Here is a 24452-nt window from a genome sequence, read left to right as displayed (position 1 = left end):
TCAATCTATATTACTTGCTAGGCTTGATGGAAGTTTTCTTACTTAGTTGGCCATGTAAAACTTGATTCTCAGATGACCTATAACTCCTCAAATGTCAAACTTAAAACCTAGACGATTAGTTACCATTCTAAGTTAGACGGTTCACTTATCATATGCGACAATCCATATTTATTCATTAAAATTAAATTATATTTTTAAATTTATTGTAGTTCAACTTTAAGAAAATCAGACTTGGTCAAACAATTCACTTTATCATATACGACAATCCACATTTATACATTCGAATTAAATTTTATATTTAAATTTATTGTCATTCAATTTCAAGAAAGAAGCCAATAAATTATAGTTTTTTTTTACAATTTTAAACTTATTTGTGTAGTTATGTATATGAATTTCAAATAATCAATTATATTCTTAATTTTTTCACCAACACATCAAAATACAATCAATTAATTATTGAATTTAATGGTTATGTTCTAAGAAGTGCAACTTCCAATCGTTTTCACTTTTTTATGGGGTGGTGTGTATGATGTCCCTCATGTGTAAAAAGTGGGTAATGCTAATGTTGTCTTAGTCACATGTGAAAATAATCTAAAATTTCATTCTACTAGAGTTAATTATACATATCTCATAAGTTTTTTAAGCCATGCAATGTGAGAGTGAGCCAAATACAACAAACAATCAATCTATGAACTTCACTTAGTCTACAAGTGTGGGTCAACCTATATTTGGTGCTAGGCTCGATGAAACTTTTCTTGCTAAGTTGGCTACGTGTAAGTCCAATTTTCAAATGATTTATAACTCCTCAAATGCCAAATATAAAATATATGGACGGTTAACAGTCTCAATCAGTCAGTCAGTTTACTGATCATATGCGACAATCCACATTTATATATTTGAATTAAATTATATTTTAAAATTTATTGTAGCTTAATTTTAAGAAAATCAGATTCGGTGTAACGGTTTTACTTTATCATATAAGACAATCCACATTTATACATTCAAATTAAATTTTATATTTAAATTTATTACTATTCAACTTTAAGAAAGAAGTCAGTAAATTATAATTTTTATATAATCTTAAACTTATGTATGTAATTATGTGTAAGAATTTTACAAAATCATTTATATTAATGAATTTAATGGACATGTTTTAATAATATAAAGTAATTTCACATGATGTGATTTTTAAGTTATTTATTGTAAAAAAAATAAATTTTATTATGCATTGTCATCTGTGATCGGACGAAGTATTATTTTACATTATCAATAGAAAACTTATTTTCTCTTAATTAGTAACATAAGAGGCTTACACTGACCACGGTTAAAAACACAAAAATCTAATAAGTAAACCCTCGTTCAAGTTTTGAATTACCGTTCTACGTCAAAATACAACACAGCAAGTAGGACTTGCTTCTAAACCACGTCGTCAATTCAACTCAACTCAACTCAACTCAACTCAACTCGGGCGAGTCACGTTGGGAAACAAGACTCGGTTGTGTTTTAAAAGTGAGGAGGGACCAAGCAGTAGTAGTTCACTTCATGAATTCACCTTCGTGTTTCGTTCACTTGAGCCATTAAGCACCACACCAGGTTCTCTCTCTCTCTCTCTCTCTCTCTCTCTCTCTCTTTCCCATTCTCTCTCCACGTTAACTTCTTTTACACTTTCTTCACTTTCATAACACCATATATATGAAAATCAACGAACTCTAAATATTATCACCGCCCATTATTATTATTATTTGTTTTAACTTATGTGTGTGCTTACTTGATGATGCTATTGCTTCCCCTCCAAAGCCTTAGCATTTGACGTTTCCACCATTTACTCAAAAGGTTAAGAAATATTCATCTCTCTTTGTCATCAACCTTTAACATGTCCAATGCGTGTTTCTTCTGTTCTGCTTTGGATCATACAGTTTATATGTGTGTGATGTGTAATAACATAGGATATGGAGAAAGATACCTGTGAATATTTCTGGGTCGTTGGTATTTTGATTAATTGTTAGCAGTACGTGGTATGTGGGGTGTGCTCAATCTTTGTGTCAGTGAATGTACTTGTTATGTTCTTCTGGTTTCGCTGATTTATTCTTCTTCTTTTGCTCTTCCTACAGGGTTGTACGTGTGAATCAGTTTGTTATGTGTTAATCTACAAGCACTTTGGTTGTGAACTTGCATACAAGTGGATCTGGGGTTGGTTATTATATTTTTCTTTGGTAATCAAAATTCTTCGCCTTTACATCGTTTTCCACACAGGGATTTATTTTATTCTCTCCCCTTCTTAGGTTGCATGCAATCATGTATAGCGGTTGTTGTATGGTGTGATTGTTTTTAACCTGTTACAGCCATTGAGGAATGCTGTGCCTGAGAAGAAGTTTACAAATTTTGCTTTTCTGGCATAGAAAAATTAATAGGGTTTTATGTGAGTGATTTAGGTATCTACGTGGAGGATTCTGATACTTTATCTTATAGGCAATTGTTGTAGCTTCAGCTGTGTTTCAATTTTTTAGGGATGGAAATAAATTGTTTTATTTGTTGTAATCCTTTTTTAGTCACTGGCCAATGAAGAATTCCTTACCCATTGATCCTGTTACTTGTGCTCTAATCCCGAGTTTGTGAACAATGGATTCTTTTAAGAATTTGATAGTGGTGAAAATAATTGAAAGAAAAAATAGTTAGAGACCTAACATTTTGTTACATAACTATTAGCTAATAAAAGATTTGGTCTTTATCCGAGCGGAATTCAATCATTTCTATAAGATAAAATCTATCTATATCGATTTTATCTTATAGAAATAATTGAAAAATACATTCAATTTGTTGTGTGATTCATGTAACTGACTTCACCTAATGGGATAAGACTTTTGTTGTTGTTCTATAGCTATTATCTGATATGAAAGGGTTGAAAAGTTCTGAAATTAAGTATCAATTCCTTATGGATAGTTAATGGTCAGGAAATCTTAGTTCCTTCAATAAGTGTGATGCTTTGTAAAATAAATGGCCAGGTAAATGAATGCATGTTGAATAACTCTGTCATTACTTTTATATCTAGTAGAAAGTCACGTTTGAATTGAGCTCCTTCATAATGTTGTTTAATCTACAGGTCCTTTATAATATTTCTGAAGATTTGAGTTTATAGTTACTTCTTACCTGGTTTATTATACTATGTTTCTTGGCAGATGGAATTAATTCAGGAGAATTTTAACGATAATTTCATGGATCATGCATCTAATAGTCCTCCAAATTCCTCTTATATAAGCGGTTTAGTCGGTGCTCCACAGCTGGATCCTCGGGTTGGTCTTGAATACCAGGTGGAAGTTCCTTCCATAATAAAACAATCAGAACAGCTTCAACTTCTAATGAATCCTGCTGAGTCAGAAGTTGGGCATGACAATTCACTTTCCTTCGCAATTGGTTTACCCATCTCTGTTACATGGATACATAATGAAGTGGAGAATAGTGGACATGAAGGATGGGGATATCTTAGAGACAACAGGAAAGAATTGAAACCAATCACATCTCAATCTGTGATGACAGGAGACAACAATTCAAGCCAACTGGGTAAAAGCAAAACTTATGCATTGGTCCCTGGCACATTAAGTAACTCCTGGAGTGACACTGATGCAAAAAGTTTTCTCCTTGGGCTGTATATTTTTCGGAAGAATTTTGTTCAGATAAAAAGATTCTTAGAGAACAAAGGGATAGGGGAAATACTTGCATTTTACTATGGAAAGTTTTACAAATCTGATGAATATCGTAGATGGTCAGACTGCAGGAAGATAAAAGGGAGAAAGTCTACGATAGGACAAAAACTTTTCACTGGACGGAGGCTACATGAACTATTGTCTCGCTTGATTCCCCATGTCTCAGAAGAATCTAAAGACATTTTGCTACAGGTATCAACAGTGTCATCTCATCTTCAGTGTTGTTACTGAACTACAGCAAGTATATTTCATTTGCCTGATGAGTGGCTTAGCCTGTTTCTCTGCCTTCTATGATTTTGAAATTTCTTTTATTCTCATGTGTCACTTCTCTGATATAGTCCTTTATAAACTTTTTCCCCTTGTAGTTTTCAATATAATCTTCTTTAACTTCATGAAGTGCCGTGATTTTGTCGAAGACATTAATATGTATCTATCTATACCTATTTATCTATATAATGATGATGATGATTGTCTGTCCATTTTTATGGGTGTATTAACCATGCAGAGGAATAGAAGACATTAGCAATAAAAGGATTCCATATCTTTTGGAAGTACCTAATACATTCTGTTTATGAGTTTCAAACAATACTTATAGTATTTCTTCTGGTCCATCCGATGTTTACATTAGAAACAATTGTATTTAAAGTGGAATGAATAACTGATTGAATTATGATCTTATTGTGAATTGTGATGCACACTGGTGATTATTTGAACCTTTATGGCCAATGGATTTTTATTTATTTATCTTTTCAGTTGTTTATTTATATGCTTCACTCTCAGTTTGCTTTTGTCTATAATCAGGTTTCTAAGTCATATACGGAGGGCAGAGCTTCTTTAGAAGAATACATATCTTCTTTAAAGTCCACTGTTGGACTTGGTGTTCTTGTGGAAGCAGTAGGTATTGGAAAGGAGAAGGAAGACCTTACATGTCTTGCTGTGGAACCTGGGAAGAACAATTGGGTGTTTTCAGCGCCAACTTGCAAAGCTTGGTCTTCTCTTGGACCTAGTGATATAATGAAATTTTTAACAGGATTTCGACTGAGCAAGGCCAAAAGTAAGGATCTCTTCTGGGAAGCTGTTTGGCCCCGCTTACTGGCAAGAGGTTGGCACTCTGAGCAACCAAAGAATCAAGGCTATGTCAGCTCCAAAGATTATCTGGTTTTTCTTGTCCCTGGTGTTGAGGAGTTTTCAAGAACAAAACTTGTGAAAGGTGACCATTACTTTGATTCTGTTTGTGATATCTTGAGCAAAGTGGTAGCTGAACCAAATCTACTTGATCTTGAAGAAGCTAAAGTTGATATCTGCAATGATGAAGAGCCAGAAAGGGGATTGAATAAGGATGATCAATCTGATTATCATCCTCAAACATACCTCAAGCCCCGTTCTTCTACTTACAACACAGATCATATAAAATTCACGGTTATCGATACCAGTTTGGTGCATGGAAGGAAGTCATCTGATTTACGAGAATTTAAATCTGTACCTGTTAATTCAGTGGGTAACGTTGAGGTAAATGCTGCTGGTACACATAAAGGGGCCAAATATATTAAGGATATGCCTGAAAACATTGATCAAAAGTTGACTGATACCAGCATGCTTTGTGAAGGTAAATTATTGCCGGCGAGAGAACTGAAATATCTGTCAGTTGAAGTGGAAAATACTTCTAAGATGGAAGCTAATATGCTGATATATGACAAAAATAATATTAGTAATGCTGATAGCCAAAACAATGCAAAGAAAATGGAAGAAAGCCTGGAGAATCAGAAGACCTCCGTGTCTAATGATAATCAACTAAAGAGCGCCATAAAGCAACGATTCAGTCCGAGAGTGAGACCAGGTTATTCCAAACATCCCATTCTTCCCTTCAAAAAGAGGAGATTGACTGCTTGTGCCAAGGCAGAGACAAGCCAAATCATTGGGAACTCCTCAGGAGACTTGGGATCCGAAAAAATGACATTCTCTCAAGAAAATGTTGATGATCCTGTTAGCTGTCAGAAGAGTGGAGCATCTGCTGAAAAAAGTGTGGAAGAGAATAACGAAGAAAGCATTCTCAATGAAGTTTGTCAATGCACGAGTGTTTCTGATGATAAAGTTGAGAAATCTGAATCACAGTCATCAGTCACCTTCAAGATACCCCAAGTTGCATTGAACTCTGAAGATGGTGAAAGGGCAACGGTGGAGGAAGATGGGCAGTGCCTAAAGGCAAATGATCAATGTTTATCATCTGATGCTCAGGCAGTGGTTGAACAGCCACCGAGAACCTCTGGTGATGTTGGTTCTATGGAAAATCAGCCTAATATGAATTCCAGGAGGCAGAGCACAAGAAACCGATCACTGTCACTTAGAGCGTTGGAATCTCTAGCAAATGAATTCACGCTTGGGGAAAGGAGACAGAAGAGGAAAAACATCCAAACACAACGATGAATTTAGTATTTTGCCGCAGGGCACGTACAAGAGGCAAAACACCGCCGGACCATCATAGTTCTGATCATGGGACTGCTGTTGTAGCGGAAGAAAAACATTTGAATGGAGACTGCAATGATAAGGAAATATATGTGAACCATTAGATTAAGTTAAGACTAGTGATCCATTATACCAGGTATCTTTGAAGCTGCTTATCATCATGAAGTTTTTGGCATCTAGAAACAAATTGTTGTTGAGAAGTACTGAAGCTTCTCCTGTCTGACTTACAAATTATGTTCTAAAGCTGCCATAGTGATTCAACATACTGCACATAATGTTGATAAGATCAGTTTTTTTTTTTAAAAAAAAAAAAATTAGAAAGATCCCAACCTCATGCTTGTTCACCAATTTGCAAGTAAAACTTGCCTAATATTGTCCCGTAGAAATTATAATAAAATATTTTAGCTGGTGATAATATTGTCGGGAAATTTGAGTGTGCTTTAGCAATTACAAATTGACTTTTGTTTGTGTGATCTTGCTTGACAAGCAAGAAATGGGTCAGACGGTGAGTTGTGTCCTATTCTTATGGTGAATACTGAATTGATCTCTTGAATTTTGAATCAGACTATTACAACTAACAATTTTTTTTTTTATGAGATCAAGATCAATTCGGGAAAGCATAGACCTTGATGGACTGGCCTCCCTTTTGTCCAACGTAATTCTGATTTAGTTTATAATTAACAAACCCATGCCTTTCTTTCCTGAATGTTCAACTTTTTCTTTTCTTGAAAAGGCAAAAGTAAAACCATTAATTATATGGAGTACGAGGAACTGGAAACAGCTACTTCGATTTGGAAATGGTTGGATTCACCCTGCATGAAGTTCTGGTTGCCTTCATAACATAAGTCATGACAAAAAGTGATGCAAAGGGTATACAAGTAGTCAATGAAGTTGAGGAGTAGTAGATCACGACAGTAACCTTGTATGCAATATTTTCTACATTATTATATCATGTTGTATTATTAATTTGAATGTTCAAAATAAAATTATACCGATTATAATTACCTTAATCACTTTAATGCTATACTTTTATACACACACACGCGTACGGATGTAAGTATGTATAAATTTGTATATATTAACACATAAAAAAGTCTTACTATTGAATTCCTAAAGAAAAAAAGGTCTTACTATTAACCAAACTTGTAAACCGATTTTTAAATTGAGTTTTTTAAAATACTAAATTATATTAAATAAATCGCTAAACTTAAATTTTAATTTTTTTATAAAAAATATAAAAAAATTTCTTCAAAAAGTTGTAAAAGATTGAAACTTATTGCCAAGTGGTCAATCTATTTAATTTGATTTGCAAAAATGAGTTAAATTAGGTTATATAATTTAATGCATGTGTTGAAAAATAAGGTGAAGAAGTACTTTTACAAAAAGATCAAGACCTTTGTTTTTATTTTATTTTTATCTTGAATTGTATTAAAAACACATATCATAATATAACAATTTCAATTACAAATTAAATATGTACTTAATCAACCTGATTCAATTCACATGACCTACTAATCAAATATATCTGGGTTAGATTGAATTGGACGAACATGCCATATTGAGTTTTTTTTACTTAAATATTTTTATATATTATTTTTATTAATATAATATATAAACTTATAAATTTTACGTTGTTTTACTATTCTGTACTGTTTTATTATTTAATAGATCATAATAACTTACATGAAGTATTTATGTCAAAACAATTTTAAAAGATAATATTATTATACATTTACATTTAAGTTATTTATATTTCTTATTTATTAAATAACTTATGAATTATTTATTTTTTAAATTTTGGTGTGACAACCCAACCCGCAATCATTAGTTGAGTTGGACTGAGATTTTAAACTCAGTGTTAAATTGGGTCGGGGCCCATTTTAACATCGTTTCAATTTTCCCTTTCGTCTTGAGAGAGAGAATCGGTGTATTGCATCTGAATTGGAGGGGCTTTGGTTCACAGAAAATAGGAAACCAAACCCTAATATAAGTCCCAAATCACAATCACAGCATCAGAAGAGAGGTCTCTCGCCGATTGTTTTGTATCTGCAGTTCACTCCTTACGAATTCCGAGTATCTCCGTTTGCTGTGGCCTTTCACTTTCTTCTCTAATCAGCGCGTAGAACCACAACAACGCTTCGCAGGTTTCTCTTTCACTTATGTTGTAGTGCCTATTCACTGGTTGTTGAGTTTGATAAGGCTATATTAGGTTTAGCTGTTATACTTTGGAATTAATTTGTTGCTTATTTCTGACTTTTATTTTTCTTTGGAATGAAATTAGGACCAAAAGAACTGTTATAGTGTGTACAAACTGCCGGCGAATATGGAAGAAGATGATTATGTGGAGTATGTGCCCGTGGCCAAGCGTCGTGCCTTGGAAGCTCAGAAGATTCTCCAACGCAAAGGGAAGGCCTCTGCTGTCACTGACGATGATTTGGAGAAACAAAGAGTGGCTGAAACTAAGCCCAGTCTTCTGGTTAAAGCGTCGCAGCTGAAACGAGAGCAACCTGAGATCAGTGTGACCGAGCAGATTGTTCAACAGGAGAAGGAGATGATTGAAAACTTGTCAGATAGGAAAACCCTCATGTCTGTCCGCGAATTGGCCAAGGGGATTACTTATACGGAACCTTTGCCTACAGGGTGGAAGCCGCCTTTGCATGTGAGAAGGATGTCTAAGAAGGAGTGTGATTTGATTCGAAAGCAGTGGCATATAATTGTTGATGGCGGTGATATCCCACCCCCGATTAAGAATTTTAAGGATATGAGGTTTCCGGAGCCGGTTTTGAAGAAGTTGAAAGCTAAGGGGATTGTACAACCAACACCCATTCAGGTGCAAGGTCTGCCTGTTATCTTATCTGGGCGGGATATGATTGGGATTGCATTCACGGGCTCAGGAAAAACTCTGGTCTTTGTGCTTCCGATGATCATGATGGCAATGCAAGAGGAAATCATGATGCCTATTGTTCCTGGAGAAGGTCCATTTGGTTTGATTATTTGTCCATCAAGGGAACTGGCAAGGCAGACATATGAAGTGATTGAACAGTTCTTGATACCTTTGAAGGAAGCTGGATATCCAGAGCTCAGGCCTTTGCTCTGTATTGGTGGAGTGGATATGAGATCGCAGCTTGATATTGTGAAGAAGGGTGTTCATATTGTTGTTGCCACTCCTGGGAGGTTGAAAGATATGTTGGCCAAGAAGAAAATGAATCTTGATAATTGCAGGTATTTAACATTAGATGAGGCTGATCGATTGGTAGATTTGGGATTTGAAGATGACATTAGAGAAGTTTTTGATCACTTCAAAGCTCAAAGGCAGACTCTTCTATTTTCTGCTACTATGCCTACCAAAATTCAGAACTTTGCCAGAAGCGCTTTGGTGAAACCTATTATTGTCAATGTGGGACGTGCAGGGGCTGCAAATCTTGATGTAATTCAGGAGGTAGAGTATGTTAAGCAAGAGGCAAAAATAGTTTATCTCCTTGAGTGTCTACAAAAAACCCCACCTCCTGTTCTGATATTTTGTGAGAATAAGGCTGACGTTGATGACATCCATGAATACCTTCTCTTGAAAGGAGTGGAAGCAGTGGCCATCCATGGAGGCAAGGATCAGGAAGAGAGAGAGTATGCCATTGCTGCTTTTAAGGCTGGAAAGAAAGATGTGTTGGTAGCAACTGATGTTGCATCCAAAGGTTTGGATTTTCCTGATATTCAGCATGTCATTAACTATGATATGCCAGCTGAAATTGAAAATTATGTCCATAGGATTGGAAGGACTGGACGATGTGGAAAGACTGGTATAGCGACAACATTTATAAACAAGAATCAAAGTGAGACAACATTACTTGACTTGAAACACCTCTTGCAAGAAGCAAAGCAAAGGATTCCCCCAGTTTTGGCTGAGTTGAATGATCCAATGGAAGATAATGAAGAGATCACAGACATAAGTGGGGTCAAAGGATGTGCATATTGTGGTGGGCTTGGTCATCGTATCCGTGATTGTCCCAAATTAGAACATCAGAAGAGCATGGCGATAGCAAATAATAGAAAGGATTATTTTGGATCTGGAGGTTACAGAGGGGAAATTTGAAAGGCATCCTTTGTGTACCAATTTTCTCTGAACACTACTAGGTTATGTATTATATCTGCAACTTTTAAACTTTGTACCATGAGATTTGATGACTTCCATTACATTTGTACTGGTGCTTTAGATATGCACAAATTTTTCTTTGAACACCACTGGGTTATGTTTTATATGCGCAACTTATAAATTTTGTTGCATGAAATCTAATGCATTTCATTGCATTTGTACTCTTGCCTTTGACATTGTTGATTTATGGTATAGATTATAGATTGTGATTACTGAATTGTCGATTTTCACCCGTTTATGCAGTCTAGGATGATTCACATGGGAAAGTAGCATAGTCCAGTCATTTGTTAGGAGTGGATGCCTTCTGCTCTGGTAATTATTTTCCTAGAACATTTATGTTTGTATAATGAGTGTAAATAATGTGTCCTGCATATGCAAGAAACCTTTAATGATAATCGTACATTTAGTGGAGAACAGTGTAAAGATCACAAATAGATGTGCATCTTTTTCTTTTTTTAACTTTAAACTTGAGTTTTGCAACACCATATTAGCAATTTAGCAAATTCCCTCCACTAAAATAGTTTCTTTTCAGCTCACTGCTAGGGTCTCGATTCTGCATCTGCATTGGTTTGGCCCATAGATGATATCATTCTCAGCTTTTGACCTGCTTTAACAAATGTATGGCAAGTATGTCTGGTCAAATACAACCAATTCACAAATATTGGTTTCTGCTGAGTTTGCATTCATTCTGCTTGGCACGAGGGCATTTTTTCTCCATGAAATTGATGTATTGAGTACAAAGAATTTCATCATCTTTTTCCTTTTTGTGACCCTTTGTATACTTTCAAGGGACCTGAAGTTTGTTTAGAATGTCACGGATGTCTAATCACTAATGAGTCTTTGGTTAGAATTTCCAGGGTTACCATACCCTTCTGATGTTTGCTTCTTGGTGCCTTTATCTGTGTTGATACACTTGACTTTGGGTCATTGGATGGGGAAAAAGAGTAATTCAGTATTCTGTATTTTGGCTATATTTGGTATATGAGAATGGGAGTATACAGCTTGTCTCTGGTTTCTAGATGTCAAATGTCCTTGTAATTTTCACTCATTGAAATTTAACATCGGATGATGTTGTGGAATCTGAACATCTGCTAAATTCTTGGGACTTCGACCTTTTCCAATTCTAAATTTCTGTATACTTGTGTCAGGACAAGAACAATTTAAATGACAGTGATACTACTTATTTGAATATTTCTTGCTCGATCTGGTTTAAGCTTTAAAGATAGCTTCAAGTGTCATGCTGTTTTCTGTCATATTATCTTTTTGCATGCTCATTAATATTGCAATATCACTACAATATTGAATTGCTATTTTTCTAGCTATTTTTTCCCTTGTTCTTGCTATGATAATAATATAATATGGGGGAAGTGGGAGCCATTAAGTGTGTTGGGGTGGAATCAATAGTTGTCTTTTATTTTCGTAACAAAGAACATTTCCCACATATCCTCCTGCCATTTTTCTCTTTTTTATCACTGATGAGGTACATATGGCAACATCCATAAAAAAGAAAAGGCGTTATACTTTGCCATTGCGCTAAGGTTCTTAGGAGGGTTTTGGGCATTTTTTGGTACTCTTGTTCTTGATGAATTGTAGAGGCATGCAGCCTTCCCCTTTTGGCGGATGAGGTTGCAGTCTTGCAGATATGATGTATGTAACAACAAAGTCAAGGTTAGCAACTGGCAAGGTTGAAAAGTGAGGAGAAAATACTTTGATGAACAATGAACAATGGCCGTTTCAAGCAAGCTGATTCTCTTTTTTTTTTTTTTTTGGTATTGGTTTCAAGCTGTTATTTTCTCAGATTGTCTCAGTTTTAGTTCAATTTCTAAAAATGTTATATTAATTTTCTTCCATATGTGTTTCTTTTTCCTGATAGTTTCTACCAAAATTAAAGGTTCCTTCTTTTCTTCTCTGCGTTATAAATACTATCTAGGCTTGAATATGTTTTGTCTCTCAAATTTGAGTTATTGAGTTATTTTGTATTTGGTTCTCTAAATTTAAATTTGTTTCTTTTGTCTCAATTTCCAAAAATGTTTAGTCTTTAGAAAAACATCTCATTAATCCCACTTTCACTTTGAGATTTCTTTTATGGAGACTAAAGAGTAGTTTTTGAAATTGATGGACAAGAATTGCAAATTTAAATTTGGAGGATTAAAACCTAAATGTTGTGAATGCTAAAAAGACACGATAGGTGGGATAGGTGGAATAATACTGAATGGGTAGAATAATGTTGGACAAGTAGTTAAGTCACATGACAATTTTTTGTATTGTATGTTGTTTGGTGGTGGACAATACAAGTAATTTTGTGTTGTATCTTGTTTAATGTGTTTATGTACTAGATAAAATAATGTAAATTTTACTTATAATATCCTTTTTATTGGGTAATGTTTGGTTTGTATTAGGAAAAGATATAAAGTAAACTTTTTAAATTATTTTATTATTTAACATAAAATTTATTATCACAGTGTTTCGGCTAACACTGCTTTTAAGTAAACAAGTTTCTCCGTTTCTTCAAAGTCCACTGTCTCCATCCAACATTGTCGGTCGTCGTTGCGAGTGGAAGTAAGCATCGTTGTTAGCTTCGTGAGGATCTTCTCTTCCACGACATGGTGGTTTATGACGAGCCAGAGGGGGAGGATGGTGGCATTGGAGGGGAAGTATGGTGTGAGGGACCAGATCGAGATGATGTCAAATTGGGAGTTGCGGGTAAGTTCACAAAGCTGAAGTTGTCGGTGGTTTGAAGGAGCGTGGTGATGAGGACGTTGACTAGGGCGACTAGGGAGAGGTGGTTGTCGGTGGTGAGGTAAGCTTGGGGACGATGAGAATGTAGAGGGAGGAGCGGTCCGAGAGATCCGCAACGACGAGCGTGGTGGAGGCAAGGAGGGAGGTGAATGGGGATGATATTGTATTTTTACTTTTGTTAAACATGGGACAAAAAGTTGTATCGGGATTTAGTGGGTTATAAGTTTTTGGATATTTGTCCACGTTGGACAAATATTTTTGTGTTGTCTAGTCCTATTTTTTTAGCGAATCAAATGCACCCAAAGTGACATAAGTTTGAGGAAGAAATAATTGAATGATAGATTAGTTAATTCGATATTTATAAGGAAAATGTTATCTATAATGAATGAATTCGAACGGTAAAATTGACAATTAGATGATAGTTGAAGAGTGATTGAATGAGAAGAAACATGTTACAAGTGACAAGATATGAAGAAGTCATTTGATGATCGAAGACACATGTCGTCATTTGTTTCAAATATCAATTATTTATGTTTTTTTATAAATAAACCATGAGGTATTATTTTTATTCAGTTACAAATATTTGCTTATTTTCACTACACCAACTTTATCGCACATATGGTTTTTAGGATTTAGGAAAACTTGTATGTTCTTGTTCATTTATTTTCTCTTTAGTAAACTAATCTTCCTATGGCATCTTATTATGATACCTCTTTCTTTTATCTATAACTCCTTCCTATGTATATCTCATTTTTTTATTTTTTTTTAAAAAAAAAATATATATATATATGTATTTTTAAATGTTGTTAATCCAAATGTTATTTCATACTTTTAAAAGAAAAATGTTCACATTTGTAAGAAAATATACGTTTTATCAAATTGAAAATCTAAATGATGGCTAGTTTGAATACAAATAATTGTTCAAAATGTTTTGGTTTAGTATCATTAGTCCTTAAGATTGAACTCTTATTTATTGATTTATAGTTGTGAAATCTAACTTTTAATTATAGAAAAATTCACATCAACATATGGATTCAAACATAAAATTTAAAAATTTTAATTATAGAAAAATTCCTTTATCTTTTTACACTCTAACTTTTGCCCTTAAACTTAAATCACCATTTATAAAATGTCAATTTGATGGTTCCATTAAAATTAAATATACTGTTAAAATACTAATTGATAGCCTTAAATATCAGCCACTCACCTATATAATCTGCTAAAAATATATATTTATATGGAGCATGGCATGGCAGAATATGCGTTACTAGCATTTACCTGCTACTCTCTTTCGATTTAGGCCATTGAATTCGGTCAATCTTTTGGTTCAGGATTCCATTTCCACACATTTTTTTTTCTCTTTCAATTTTTGTACTCTCTTCCACTTGTTTGTATTTTTCCACAAAAGTATATTTTTGGGTTGTAATTTCAAGGAATTCATAAATGATTTTTTAATGCTTTTGGAAATTATTTTCAAAAATACATTTAATTTTTTTTATAGATATTTAATACCTCTAGAAATTAATTTTTAGAATGTATTAAATATGTTCTAAAAGAGATTTAATTCAATTGATTATCATATGAAATATTAAAATTTTAACTATAGTTAAAACTCTATAAATTAATAATGTTAGGACCAGATAAATTTGTTAATTTAGAGAATTATTAATTTATCGATAAATTAATCATTATTAATTTAAAGAGTTTTTAAGTAATTATACTATACATACCAAATAAAAAGGCAAATTAGTCTATGTCTCTTGAAATTATGTTACAGCGAATCTTGATATTCAACGTAAATTAATAACTACTGTGTTCATATGCATTGGAAAACAGACAACTATTGAATTATATTTCAATAGAGTGTAATATATTTTTTTTAGTTTTTATGAATTATTAATTTATGATGTTCTTAGGACCGAAAATTATAAAGGGATCTCACAAAAAATTATTATCTTATTATTTTATCGAATTTTTCAATTTTTTACATTGGTCCAAGTCGAGACCGGACAAATTTATTATTTTAGAGAGTTTATTAATTTATCGAGTATTAATTTAAAGAGTTTCTACTGCATTGTTATATACTCTGGATATTGTTGTTATGCATTATGGAAACTAATTTTTGGAATGTTTGCAACCAGCAGAAATTTTTTTAATCATTGTTACTTTGTTAGACATTTTCTTTCTATTATTGTAAATTAGATTATACAACTCTGATAGTAAGACTCTCTTCACAAATAGATATTTTAAATTGGAAAATACTATTTCATACGGATAGGTTTTTCGTTAAATATGTGCAATCCTTGATTTTCGTTAAAACATATTTTTAGTTTTTTAATAATATATTTTGTTTTTTTAAAAAAATGCTGTTAAGCCATGTACACTATTTTGTGCCTATGCTATTTAATTTGTAAATTGTAATAAATATCAATGCTCATTTCAATACTCTTTCTTTTATTTTCTTTGATATGAATATGCAATTAATTTTCTGTTACTCGACTCAAACAATCTTATATCTTTTTATATCTTCAATCTCTAAATTAAATTTCAATATTTTTTTATCATAATTTAACTTATATATTTAAATATATTTATTTATTATAATTTTAATTATAATATAATTCATATAATAATTTTTAATAATATATTTAATTATATAAAAATAAACATCTATCTTGTGAAATATACAAACTAAAATACTACTTCTCAATATTTTTTTTCTTTCTTAAATGTACATTTTACAATATCCAATGAGTGTAGATTAGTTGGCAATACACGTTGAGTTTATGAGATAAGATCTGAATTTTATTTCGACATAATATATTATTGAGTAATATATTATTGAGTGAGACGATAAATAGTCAATCAAAAGGAATGCAACTAATAAAAATATCTTGGCTTATTATTACTAGGGAGTCTAAAACCCTAATTACAATGGTACTAAACCATCAATAGGTAGCAGAAAATCTAATATGTAATTTTTTATTTAAAGATATTTATTTATTATAAATTTGAATTATCATATAATATATATTTTAAAATATTTATTTAGTATAGATTTTAATTATATAAAAACAAACATGTATCTTTTACAATCCACAAAGTTCAAATGCTAGTTAGTTATATATATATTTTCTATTATTTTTCTTTTCTTTTATATTATTTTATTAATACTTTTTTCTCCTAACTATCATTAATTAATAATAATATAAGTTTAATTTCATAGATTATCGTTGTAGAGATTTTTATATGATATTTAAAAAATTAGAAATCATATTATATATAATTTTTAAAGTAGTTATTATAAATGTCAATAACCTAATCGTACATACTGTAATTAGATAATCAATCAAGTGAAAACCTTTATATAGTCGAGGCATTTAATTAAATTGAATAAAATATTTTAGATAATTAAATATTTCTTAATTTATATCTATTGACCTTAAAAATTTACGTATAAAAACTTAAAAAAAATAGGTCCAATTCATAATATAATTGTTCTAATTTTATTTGATCATCTAAGATAGGATTATTTTACACCATTTTTCCTTTGGGTGAGTTAGACATAGACCACCCCAAACAATAATAATTTTAAAAGTACAACTGTACAAAGTGTATTGTACCACTAATTTTAAGATATCATTTGGCCATAGTGGCAATTGAGTTGGCGCAGAAAGACAAGGGATGCTTGCTACGTATAACGTATTCGCAAATTTATTATACTGAGAAACAACAAAGTGAGAGCACTTCGAGGAAATTTCGCATGTGGGAAAAAGTTTGGGACGTTATATGATACTCTCTCCACACTTTACGCTGTTTTGTTTTGTCACATTTGGAGTGATGAGTTCCACCAGGCAATTTCGTTAGGGCCCCATTGTCCTACACTCATTCATTCATTCCACATCTTCCCCTTGTTGTTTTCGCAAACAGTGAGATTCACACTTTTTCAAGGAATTGAAATGGACTACTACTCTATCATCCATCATCATCATCATGCTAATCAGTTTTATTATGGATTTTAATTGCTATACTTAACTATTAACGAGTGCCTTTTAGAATCAGAGCCCTTGTCAATAGGATTGACACATATTTATGTTTATTATTATGATCATAATTATAACTGCATCAATTATATTTGCTTGTAATATCAAGGATTATAACAAAATACTCATCAAGATTTCCCTAGATGCATGAGAAATAAATAAAATAATCATCATATTTACACATAAAGATTATAATAAATTAATATAATATTGTAATCACAATTTAAAATCTTTGCTTATAAATATTTTATATAAAATTATTATACTTTATTTGATGAATTTTGATTTTCGTAATTGGCCCCCTAATAGCGTAGGCGGCCACCGTCCCTTATCAGTAGGCTTGTTAAGATTTAAAAAATAAAATTATTAAATAGAAATAATTTTTTTATGATATTAAAGTTCATATTCTTTATTATTTTTTTAAAAAAAATTAACAAGTGTCTAAGAAAGATTTTTTTTTTTTTTGCTGCCGTATATAAGGGTTGAAAATCATCAAGTATTCATTTTATATTTCAATAGATATAATTTTAAACTGTTAGATATAGTTAAGATATGTACAAAACAAGGCTAATTTTAACCATATATTAAAATATATATGATGATGTGAGAAGTTGATTTTTAATCCTAAACTAAACGATCCTTACGTAAACTACTTTACAGCAGTGTCGCGATTTGATGATGGTTAAACATCATTTGATTTTATATTATTAAAAACAAAATAAAGGTGAATTTTTGTATTTACTTATTTTTTAAAAAATTAAAAGAGTTTAACATAAAGCTATTGTTTTTAATAGTTACACAGTACAAAATTTTCCCTAATTAGTGATTGAAATCTGATACTATATACTACTGTTGAAAATCAACAAACCAAATTTCTTTTTCTGTGAACACATGATGGGAACTATGCAAAAGCAGAAATAAGTGTAGAGAAACAAAGAAAAACAGCAAAATCATCTCCATTCATTATGAAAATAGGATTACAAACTTTGTTTAATACTAAAAAGAAATCACTCAATGAATTTTATCATCAGATGGTATATATACTATCTCTCACTCTTCTCTATCTCAACTCTTTTCAATAATGGTGAAAATATCATTCTGATGAAGATTTCTAGGGTGGGATGATATACTTTTCACAAGTCTTTCATTATATAGTGAAGGGATATGACATTTCATTCATCATTATATATAAATATAAACTTCATGTCAAAATTAGATATCAATTGTTCATTTTTCAAATATATTTATCAGCTTCGTTCTTCCTTCAATAACAATCTTCAAAAGCTATATATATCTTGTTATACGTGCAGAATATGGTTAACTACCAACAAATTTTGGATAATATATATATATATATATATATATATATATATATATATATATATATATATATATATATATATATATATATATTAGCATTAAAATTAATAAACCAAATTCTTGAGTTTTTTACTGTAGCAAAAAATAAAATAAATTTCGATTTATCATCATACAAGCATTTTCTATTTATCCAATTTTCAGATTGATTATCTTTTTTTTATTTCCCCGGCTTAGGATTAGATATAAATATATTTAATACCTATCAAATCTTGGTAATAAAGAACAGTAAAAGAAATGAAGTTTTAACCTACCATATTTTCCAACAAACCAATCATTCTCGTAAAGAATATATTTTTTTGAAATCAAAATGATTAATAAAAAATTTCTATGAAATTCTGAAAGATGTAATTTTTTTTTTATCGAATCATATTATTGTATTGACAATTCCAAAGAATTGTTCATACCAAATGATTGCCCAAAGTAACCCATAATTGTAACATACCTTTTTAAAGCCACTCAATTTTTGCAAATCGATCATTTTGAGTTAATATAATATAAAATTCAATCCAAAAGTATGTGCCCTTTTTTTATTCATTCATTTTTCTTTAACCCAATTTATAATTAAAGCGTCAAAGGAGGGACAGGAAAGAAAAAAGGTTTTCAAATTTTGAAATAAAGGTGGAACAAAAAAAGGCTAAAAGCCTAACTATCATTGCACATCCAACTCACCCATCTGGTTTTTCTTTTTATTATTATCTACCAATGCAAACGCCAACAAAAAGAGCTCATAATCTCTTAGAGGATCTAACCATGTCATGAGTTAGATTATGTATGCAAAAGAAAAGAAAAATCATCATCAATTATTCTCCATCTATTTCCTCCCCTTTTTCCATGCAAACTGATAAAGGAAAAAAAAAAGAGTTTTGATTGAATAGCAATTCAAAGTTCAAACAAAGATGTATCACATGAAGAGGAGCACACCATTGAGCAGGTTCATATCACTTGTTATGTTTCGATCCTATAAACAGAATAGAAATTAAAAGAATCTTCGAAAGATCACAACCTATATATGTAATGAGTAGTAAGGGGTCGCATTGAAGCCCCTCATAAATGGCGTGGACCTAAGGACCTTATTAAGGTTTGAAAATTTGTTAACTGTTATCGGAAAAAAACACCATTTAAATGAGAAAATCATGTCACGATTCAAGTTTTTCTAATGATATCTTGCTTGTTTAATTGAAATATAATAACTTATATATTAAAGGAAGAAAATGAGGTGCAACTTAATAATTATAAAACTGCTGTAAGCCACGATCATGCGATTGTTGTATTTCTATTCTTCTTCTTCTTTTTTTCCTAAGATGCTCATAAGTCCATTTAATTTATCTTTCCTTAATTCCGCTTATTTTACTTATTCTGTACTTGTCTCTTGAACTTTCACAAATAAGACTGTGAATTGAACTTGGTACCGTTTCCCATCTGTAAAAGTGCGAATATTTATAGATCTAAAACACAAGAGTGCGTACTTGTGTATAGATGGGGACATGCTTGACTGTTTGGCTTTTTTTAACATGTATTGTGTGTATATGCATATGGTAATTTAAGGTGGAACAGGTGCTAAACGGATTGAACTAGCTAGTAATAAAGAATTTGGATAGTTTTTAGGTCACTATATCATGTTGGTGCGAAATTATAATCAAATGTCTAATGCCACTTTTAGTGAGCTTTCTTTTCTTAATTAGTTTTTTCATCTATACTGTTTGAATATAAAATCTTACTTAAAAAAAATCAAATTAATACCTCTCACATCAATAAATACTTTATATTCAAATTAAATTTCAATACTATTGTTGTGTCTGCACAATGAGATGTATTACACTATATTGTCTTTAGACCTTTACAGAATTACTGTGGACTAAGATTAAGAACGAAGTATCCTTTACATATGCACCCTCGATAAATACACGTACGTGCAAGGATATGAACAAAATTCATCACCAAATATATTTCACGGTCAAGACATCATCACGGAATAGGTGAAAATATGTTACTCGTACATCAGTACATCCAGTTAAAAAAGGTCATGTTAGTATACTTTTTTTGCGTGTTTGTATCCCTATTAAACGTGAATCTAATGGGAGAGAATGATTTAAGTTCACATGACTCGAGAAGTCCAATTCAAAAATATAAAAAAAGTCACAATTTTTTTCTTCTTATTCTAACATTTTAGCTATTAAGTTCACTCATAATTTTATAATTTTCATATTTTAACTAATAATAAAAGTATTATTATTAAAAGAAGTATATTAAAGATATGTTGAAAAAACTTGTTGGTCTAATAGAAAAAATTTAAATAGTTTAAATTGATTTTTTCTAAAAAAATTAGATGAGATATTTGAATAAGTGTTTTATTTAGTGGGTAATATTGATGAAGTTATTGGGAAAGCTGTGAATTTAGAAATGGAGCATATTTAAAATTGATTTAATTATTTGTATAGTGACCCGATCGAATTGTTTGAGATTTAGAAGTGTTTCAAATTAATTTACTTGGTCGGTTTAGTGGTGAAAATTTAGACAATTTGTATAAGATCTTATGTTCTAAATTTCTTATCATGATTGTATAAAAAAGTCATTTTATTTTTTATAAAATATAATGTTTACGTAATTAGTTTCCATGAATTATAAGAACAAATCTTATTCCATAGTATTTACATAAATTATTCTTTATTATTTAAGCAAGTCACAAAAAAATGATTTTGTTTTTTTTTTCCTTTTCATTTATTTGGAGAGATATATTTATTTATTTATGTTTAAGATTATGCTACATTCGTCTCTAAAACTAAAAAAAATGTCAAATTAGTATTTAGACTTAACTACTTATTGACATTAGTTCGTAAACAAATGCTCATACATGTTTTTTGAACTTTAAACTAATGTGATTGTGGATTGAGAAAATAGGTCATATATTAAAAATGTAAAACAATAAGTTATGATTAATTGATAATATAAAACTATTTTATAGTGTCAATGATGACTAATTGACTATTAAAATTTTGTAGATTTGTACTTTTGGAAATTTATATAACATTTTTTTAGTTTTAAAGACTAATAAATATAACAACTTTTTTAATTTTAGGGACTAAAATTGTTTGAGAGATTCGAGGGGTACACATGTGGATTACGAAACCACACATAACGAAGTCTGTTTATGGTCTTCTCCTTAATTATATGGTGCTCAACATTTTCACTCCTACTCGATGTAGAACTTCACCTCACAACCCAACATAGAATATATAATTATTTCTTTTCTTTTTAGGGACTAAAATAGATACTTATTTATATTATTTTTCTCCTCTTTTTATGTCGGCTTCTTTCATACACGAGTCAATAATTGTCGATGATAAACAATGCCGCAAAAGGGAAATAATGACAAATTAAGTATAAAAGCAAACAAAAATGAGGTGGGTACTGGGTATATATCAGAGAGGGAGCTTGTCCTCAACTTGCTATTTCTTCATTGCTTCATTGCCTCATTGCCTTTTGTCTCTTTGTCTTATTGTGTAACTTTTTTATACATCTTATTTTTGTACTTTCCTTTACCCTATAACTTGTCAATACAATAGGCTAAGGGAAACTTCTACCATGAACCTAAGCACATCACAACAGAATAGTTTATTTAAAATATTCCGGAAAAGTGTATCATCATGTGCAGGCAGATAATAGCATGACTTAAAATAGATATGATTCTAACTAATATTGGATAATTAATTAATTATTTAAAATTTAGTTTTTAGTTTCAGTTGATCATTTATTTTTCTAATAATTTAAATTTAAATTTCTTATTTTTTTCTTCTAATACTATAAGGATTTTTAATGAGATCAATTTATAATTAAGACAATTCTCTGAGGCGATTTTTTTTTCACCTGCGATATTTAAATCAATATTTTATTTAAAGGAAATCAAATATATATGATATATCACATGAACCAAATACTTTAAATTTAGCCGTGTCATCTATTCTATTAAATTTAACTTTTAAATTACTTAATTGCTTATTTATATTTTGTTGATAGAGAATGATATTTACATTTTCAACACGGAACTACTTAGACCCAGATCCAAATTGGGTGCAGCCATAATTTGCTTAGTCAGTGCAGTCATGAAATGATAGTTTTCAGATGAAAATTAGATGTATGGTTTGCATTTCAATGCATATTTAACGGGAAAAAAGTAAAATGAAATTAGAAGCAAGGATTATCATTCTTTTAAAAAATATTTTGTCTCAAAAGTAATTTTATAACTGATTTCCAAATATAATCTATATCCAAATTGTTTGGATTTCCATCGAGTTAATATTTTGAATGATGAATGGGCCAAACCGTCACATTTGACAGTTAAGATTTGATTATTACACTGACCATATATTATAAAATTGAGGTCTCCCAATTAGGGCATTGAGACCTAAGGATTACTCCAATTTTTTCAAAACGTAGTGGGGTCAATCCGTACGTGTGGCCAAACTCCTATAATAGTATTTCACCATCTTTGTGGAATAAAATTTCTGCCATTCCCTTTTTGTTTTAATACAAGATTGTTGGGATGGCTTATGAACTATATATACAATCAATGATAATTACCTTCATCTGAAAAAAAAAAAATAGATGTATGAATACAATAGGTTAAAGTCATGGTTTTGGAAAAACAATAGAGGAAAACGGTATTTTCCCCCCTTGACCATTATCCAAATAATATCATTTTGTTATTCAAATAAAAAAATAAAGAAGGGCATAAATAAAGAAGTGGGTTGAATTTATAATGACAATGGTTTCATTTTGTCAATATATTTCATGGAGTAGAAAATGATCCTTAAACTTTTGAGTGATTGATAAATTTCATATTATCGACGTTTTGATGCTATTATTACCTTTAATTTATAAATTAACAAATAACATCATTATTTTCTGTTTAATTCTAATGAGAAAAATGATATATTAATTATGCACGGTTGTTGAGATCATGTTTAATTACACTACGAAAAATTGCTCTATTACGGTGGGACAATTACAAATATCACCTGTTACTCTGAACCCAATTTATTTCTAACTTCACCTCCTCTTTTTAATTGCAAAATTATAGTTTTATCATCAACCCTAACCACTTTTACTCTCTGATAACTACTAAATAATAATTGTACTATGATAATATAAAATTAAGTAAAATTATCTTTAAAAATAATTATTTAATAGTTATTTGCGTTTAAGTGTTAAAGAATTGATATTTCGTTAAATTCTGACTACATATATGAAAACTGGTGATGCTAAAAGCAAAAATATGAAAAAATAAAGAAAAGAAGAAATCAGCAAACAAGGCCTAGTCCAACGTCTCGCTCAACCCACAGCTCGCGTTGAGCGCGACTAGAGACAATGGCGCTAAGCGCGCAACAGACATTAAGCGGACAAAATTGAAACAGTTCGCGTTAAGCGAGTCTACAAAGACCCAAAGCCTATTTCAGCAGCTATAAATAGAGAACCAGACTAAAGAGGAAAAATACACCACCTCTAGTAGGGGAAATCTTTCCTTCCTTACACCATTTTCTCCCTTTCTTTCACTCCTTTTATTCCACCAGTTCTCATACCCCATCTAGTGTAAAATCATCAATGTCCATGAGAGGCTAAACTCCTAGTTAGGGCTTGACAAACCTAAAAGCCAAAATAATGTATGATGTACTTTTACTATTTATCAATGTAATACCAAGTGTTTTATATCCTATTGTCTTTTCTGTTTATCTTTCGTGCATTATTCATCTTTACATTCTTTTAGGAGTTAGGTGTTCGGCAGAGGGTAATTTCTAAATAAGATTTAAAGAAGGTATGCATATATTAGTTTTAGGGATTAGACGTTCGACAGAGGATAACTTCTAATAAAACAAAAAAAATATCATGAGAAAATCATTGCTAGACATAGAATGATAATTTTATATCCATGCATTTTTGCAAACATCTAGAATTGAGACTTCATGCATTTTATTTGTTGAATAT

General features: G+C 31.1%; 2 protein-coding genes across 6 annotated transcripts; both read left to right on the top strand.

Moving 5' to 3' along the window:
• The first annotated feature begins 1474 nt into the window (after nucleotides 1-1474).
• On the top strand, nucleotides 1475-6592 carry LOC114407599. 2 transcript variants are annotated; one of them, XM_028370769.1, is made up of 4 exons: nucleotides 1475-1593; nucleotides 2112-2213; nucleotides 3177-3893; nucleotides 4503-6592. In XM_028370769.1, the coding sequence occupies exons 3-4, from the start codon at nucleotides 3177-3179 to the stop codon at nucleotides 6123-6125; spliced, it is 2340 nt and encodes a 779-aa protein (XP_028226570.1). In that variant the 5' UTR covers nucleotides 1475-1593; nucleotides 2112-2213; the 3' UTR covers nucleotides 6126-6592. The 2 variants fall into 2 exon arrangements, with proteins under 2 accessions (XP_028226570.1, XP_028226571.1); XM_028370770.1 differs by lacking the exon at nucleotides 1475-1593 and having other exon boundaries at nucleotides 2108-2213.
• A 1453-nt stretch (nucleotides 6593-8045) lies between these two features.
• Nucleotides 8046-12792, top strand: LOC114407597 (DEAD-box ATP-dependent RNA helicase 35). 4 transcript variants are annotated; one of them, XR_003665661.1, is made up of 4 exons: nucleotides 8046-8308; nucleotides 8446-10292; nucleotides 10555-10623; nucleotides 12774-12792. XR_003665661.1 is itself a non-coding variant. In XM_028370768.1 (3 exons), the coding sequence occupies exon 2, from the start codon at nucleotides 8488-8490 to the stop codon at nucleotides 10249-10251; it is 1764 nt and encodes a 587-aa protein (XP_028226569.1). In that variant the 5' UTR covers nucleotides 8046-8308; nucleotides 8446-8487; the 3' UTR covers nucleotides 10252-10292; nucleotides 10555-10791. The 4 variants fall into 4 exon arrangements, 2 of the variants coding, with proteins under 2 accessions (XP_028226569.1, XP_028226568.1); XR_003665660.1 differs by lacking the exon at nucleotides 12774-12792 and adding an exon at nucleotides 10844-11502; XM_028370768.1 differs by lacking the exon at nucleotides 12774-12792 and having other exon boundaries at nucleotides 10555-10791.
• Nucleotides 12793-24452: the final 11660 nt, after the last annotated feature.

Source organism: Glycine soja, chromosome 3 (assembly GCF_004193775.1).
Source record: "Glycine soja cultivar W05 chromosome 3, ASM419377v2, whole genome shotgun sequence".
Taxonomy (NCBI): Eukaryota; Viridiplantae; Streptophyta; class Magnoliopsida; order Fabales; family Fabaceae; genus Glycine; species Glycine soja.
Note: the sequence above shows the minus strand (reverse complement) of the source record. Positions and strands in the feature narration are given on the sequence as shown.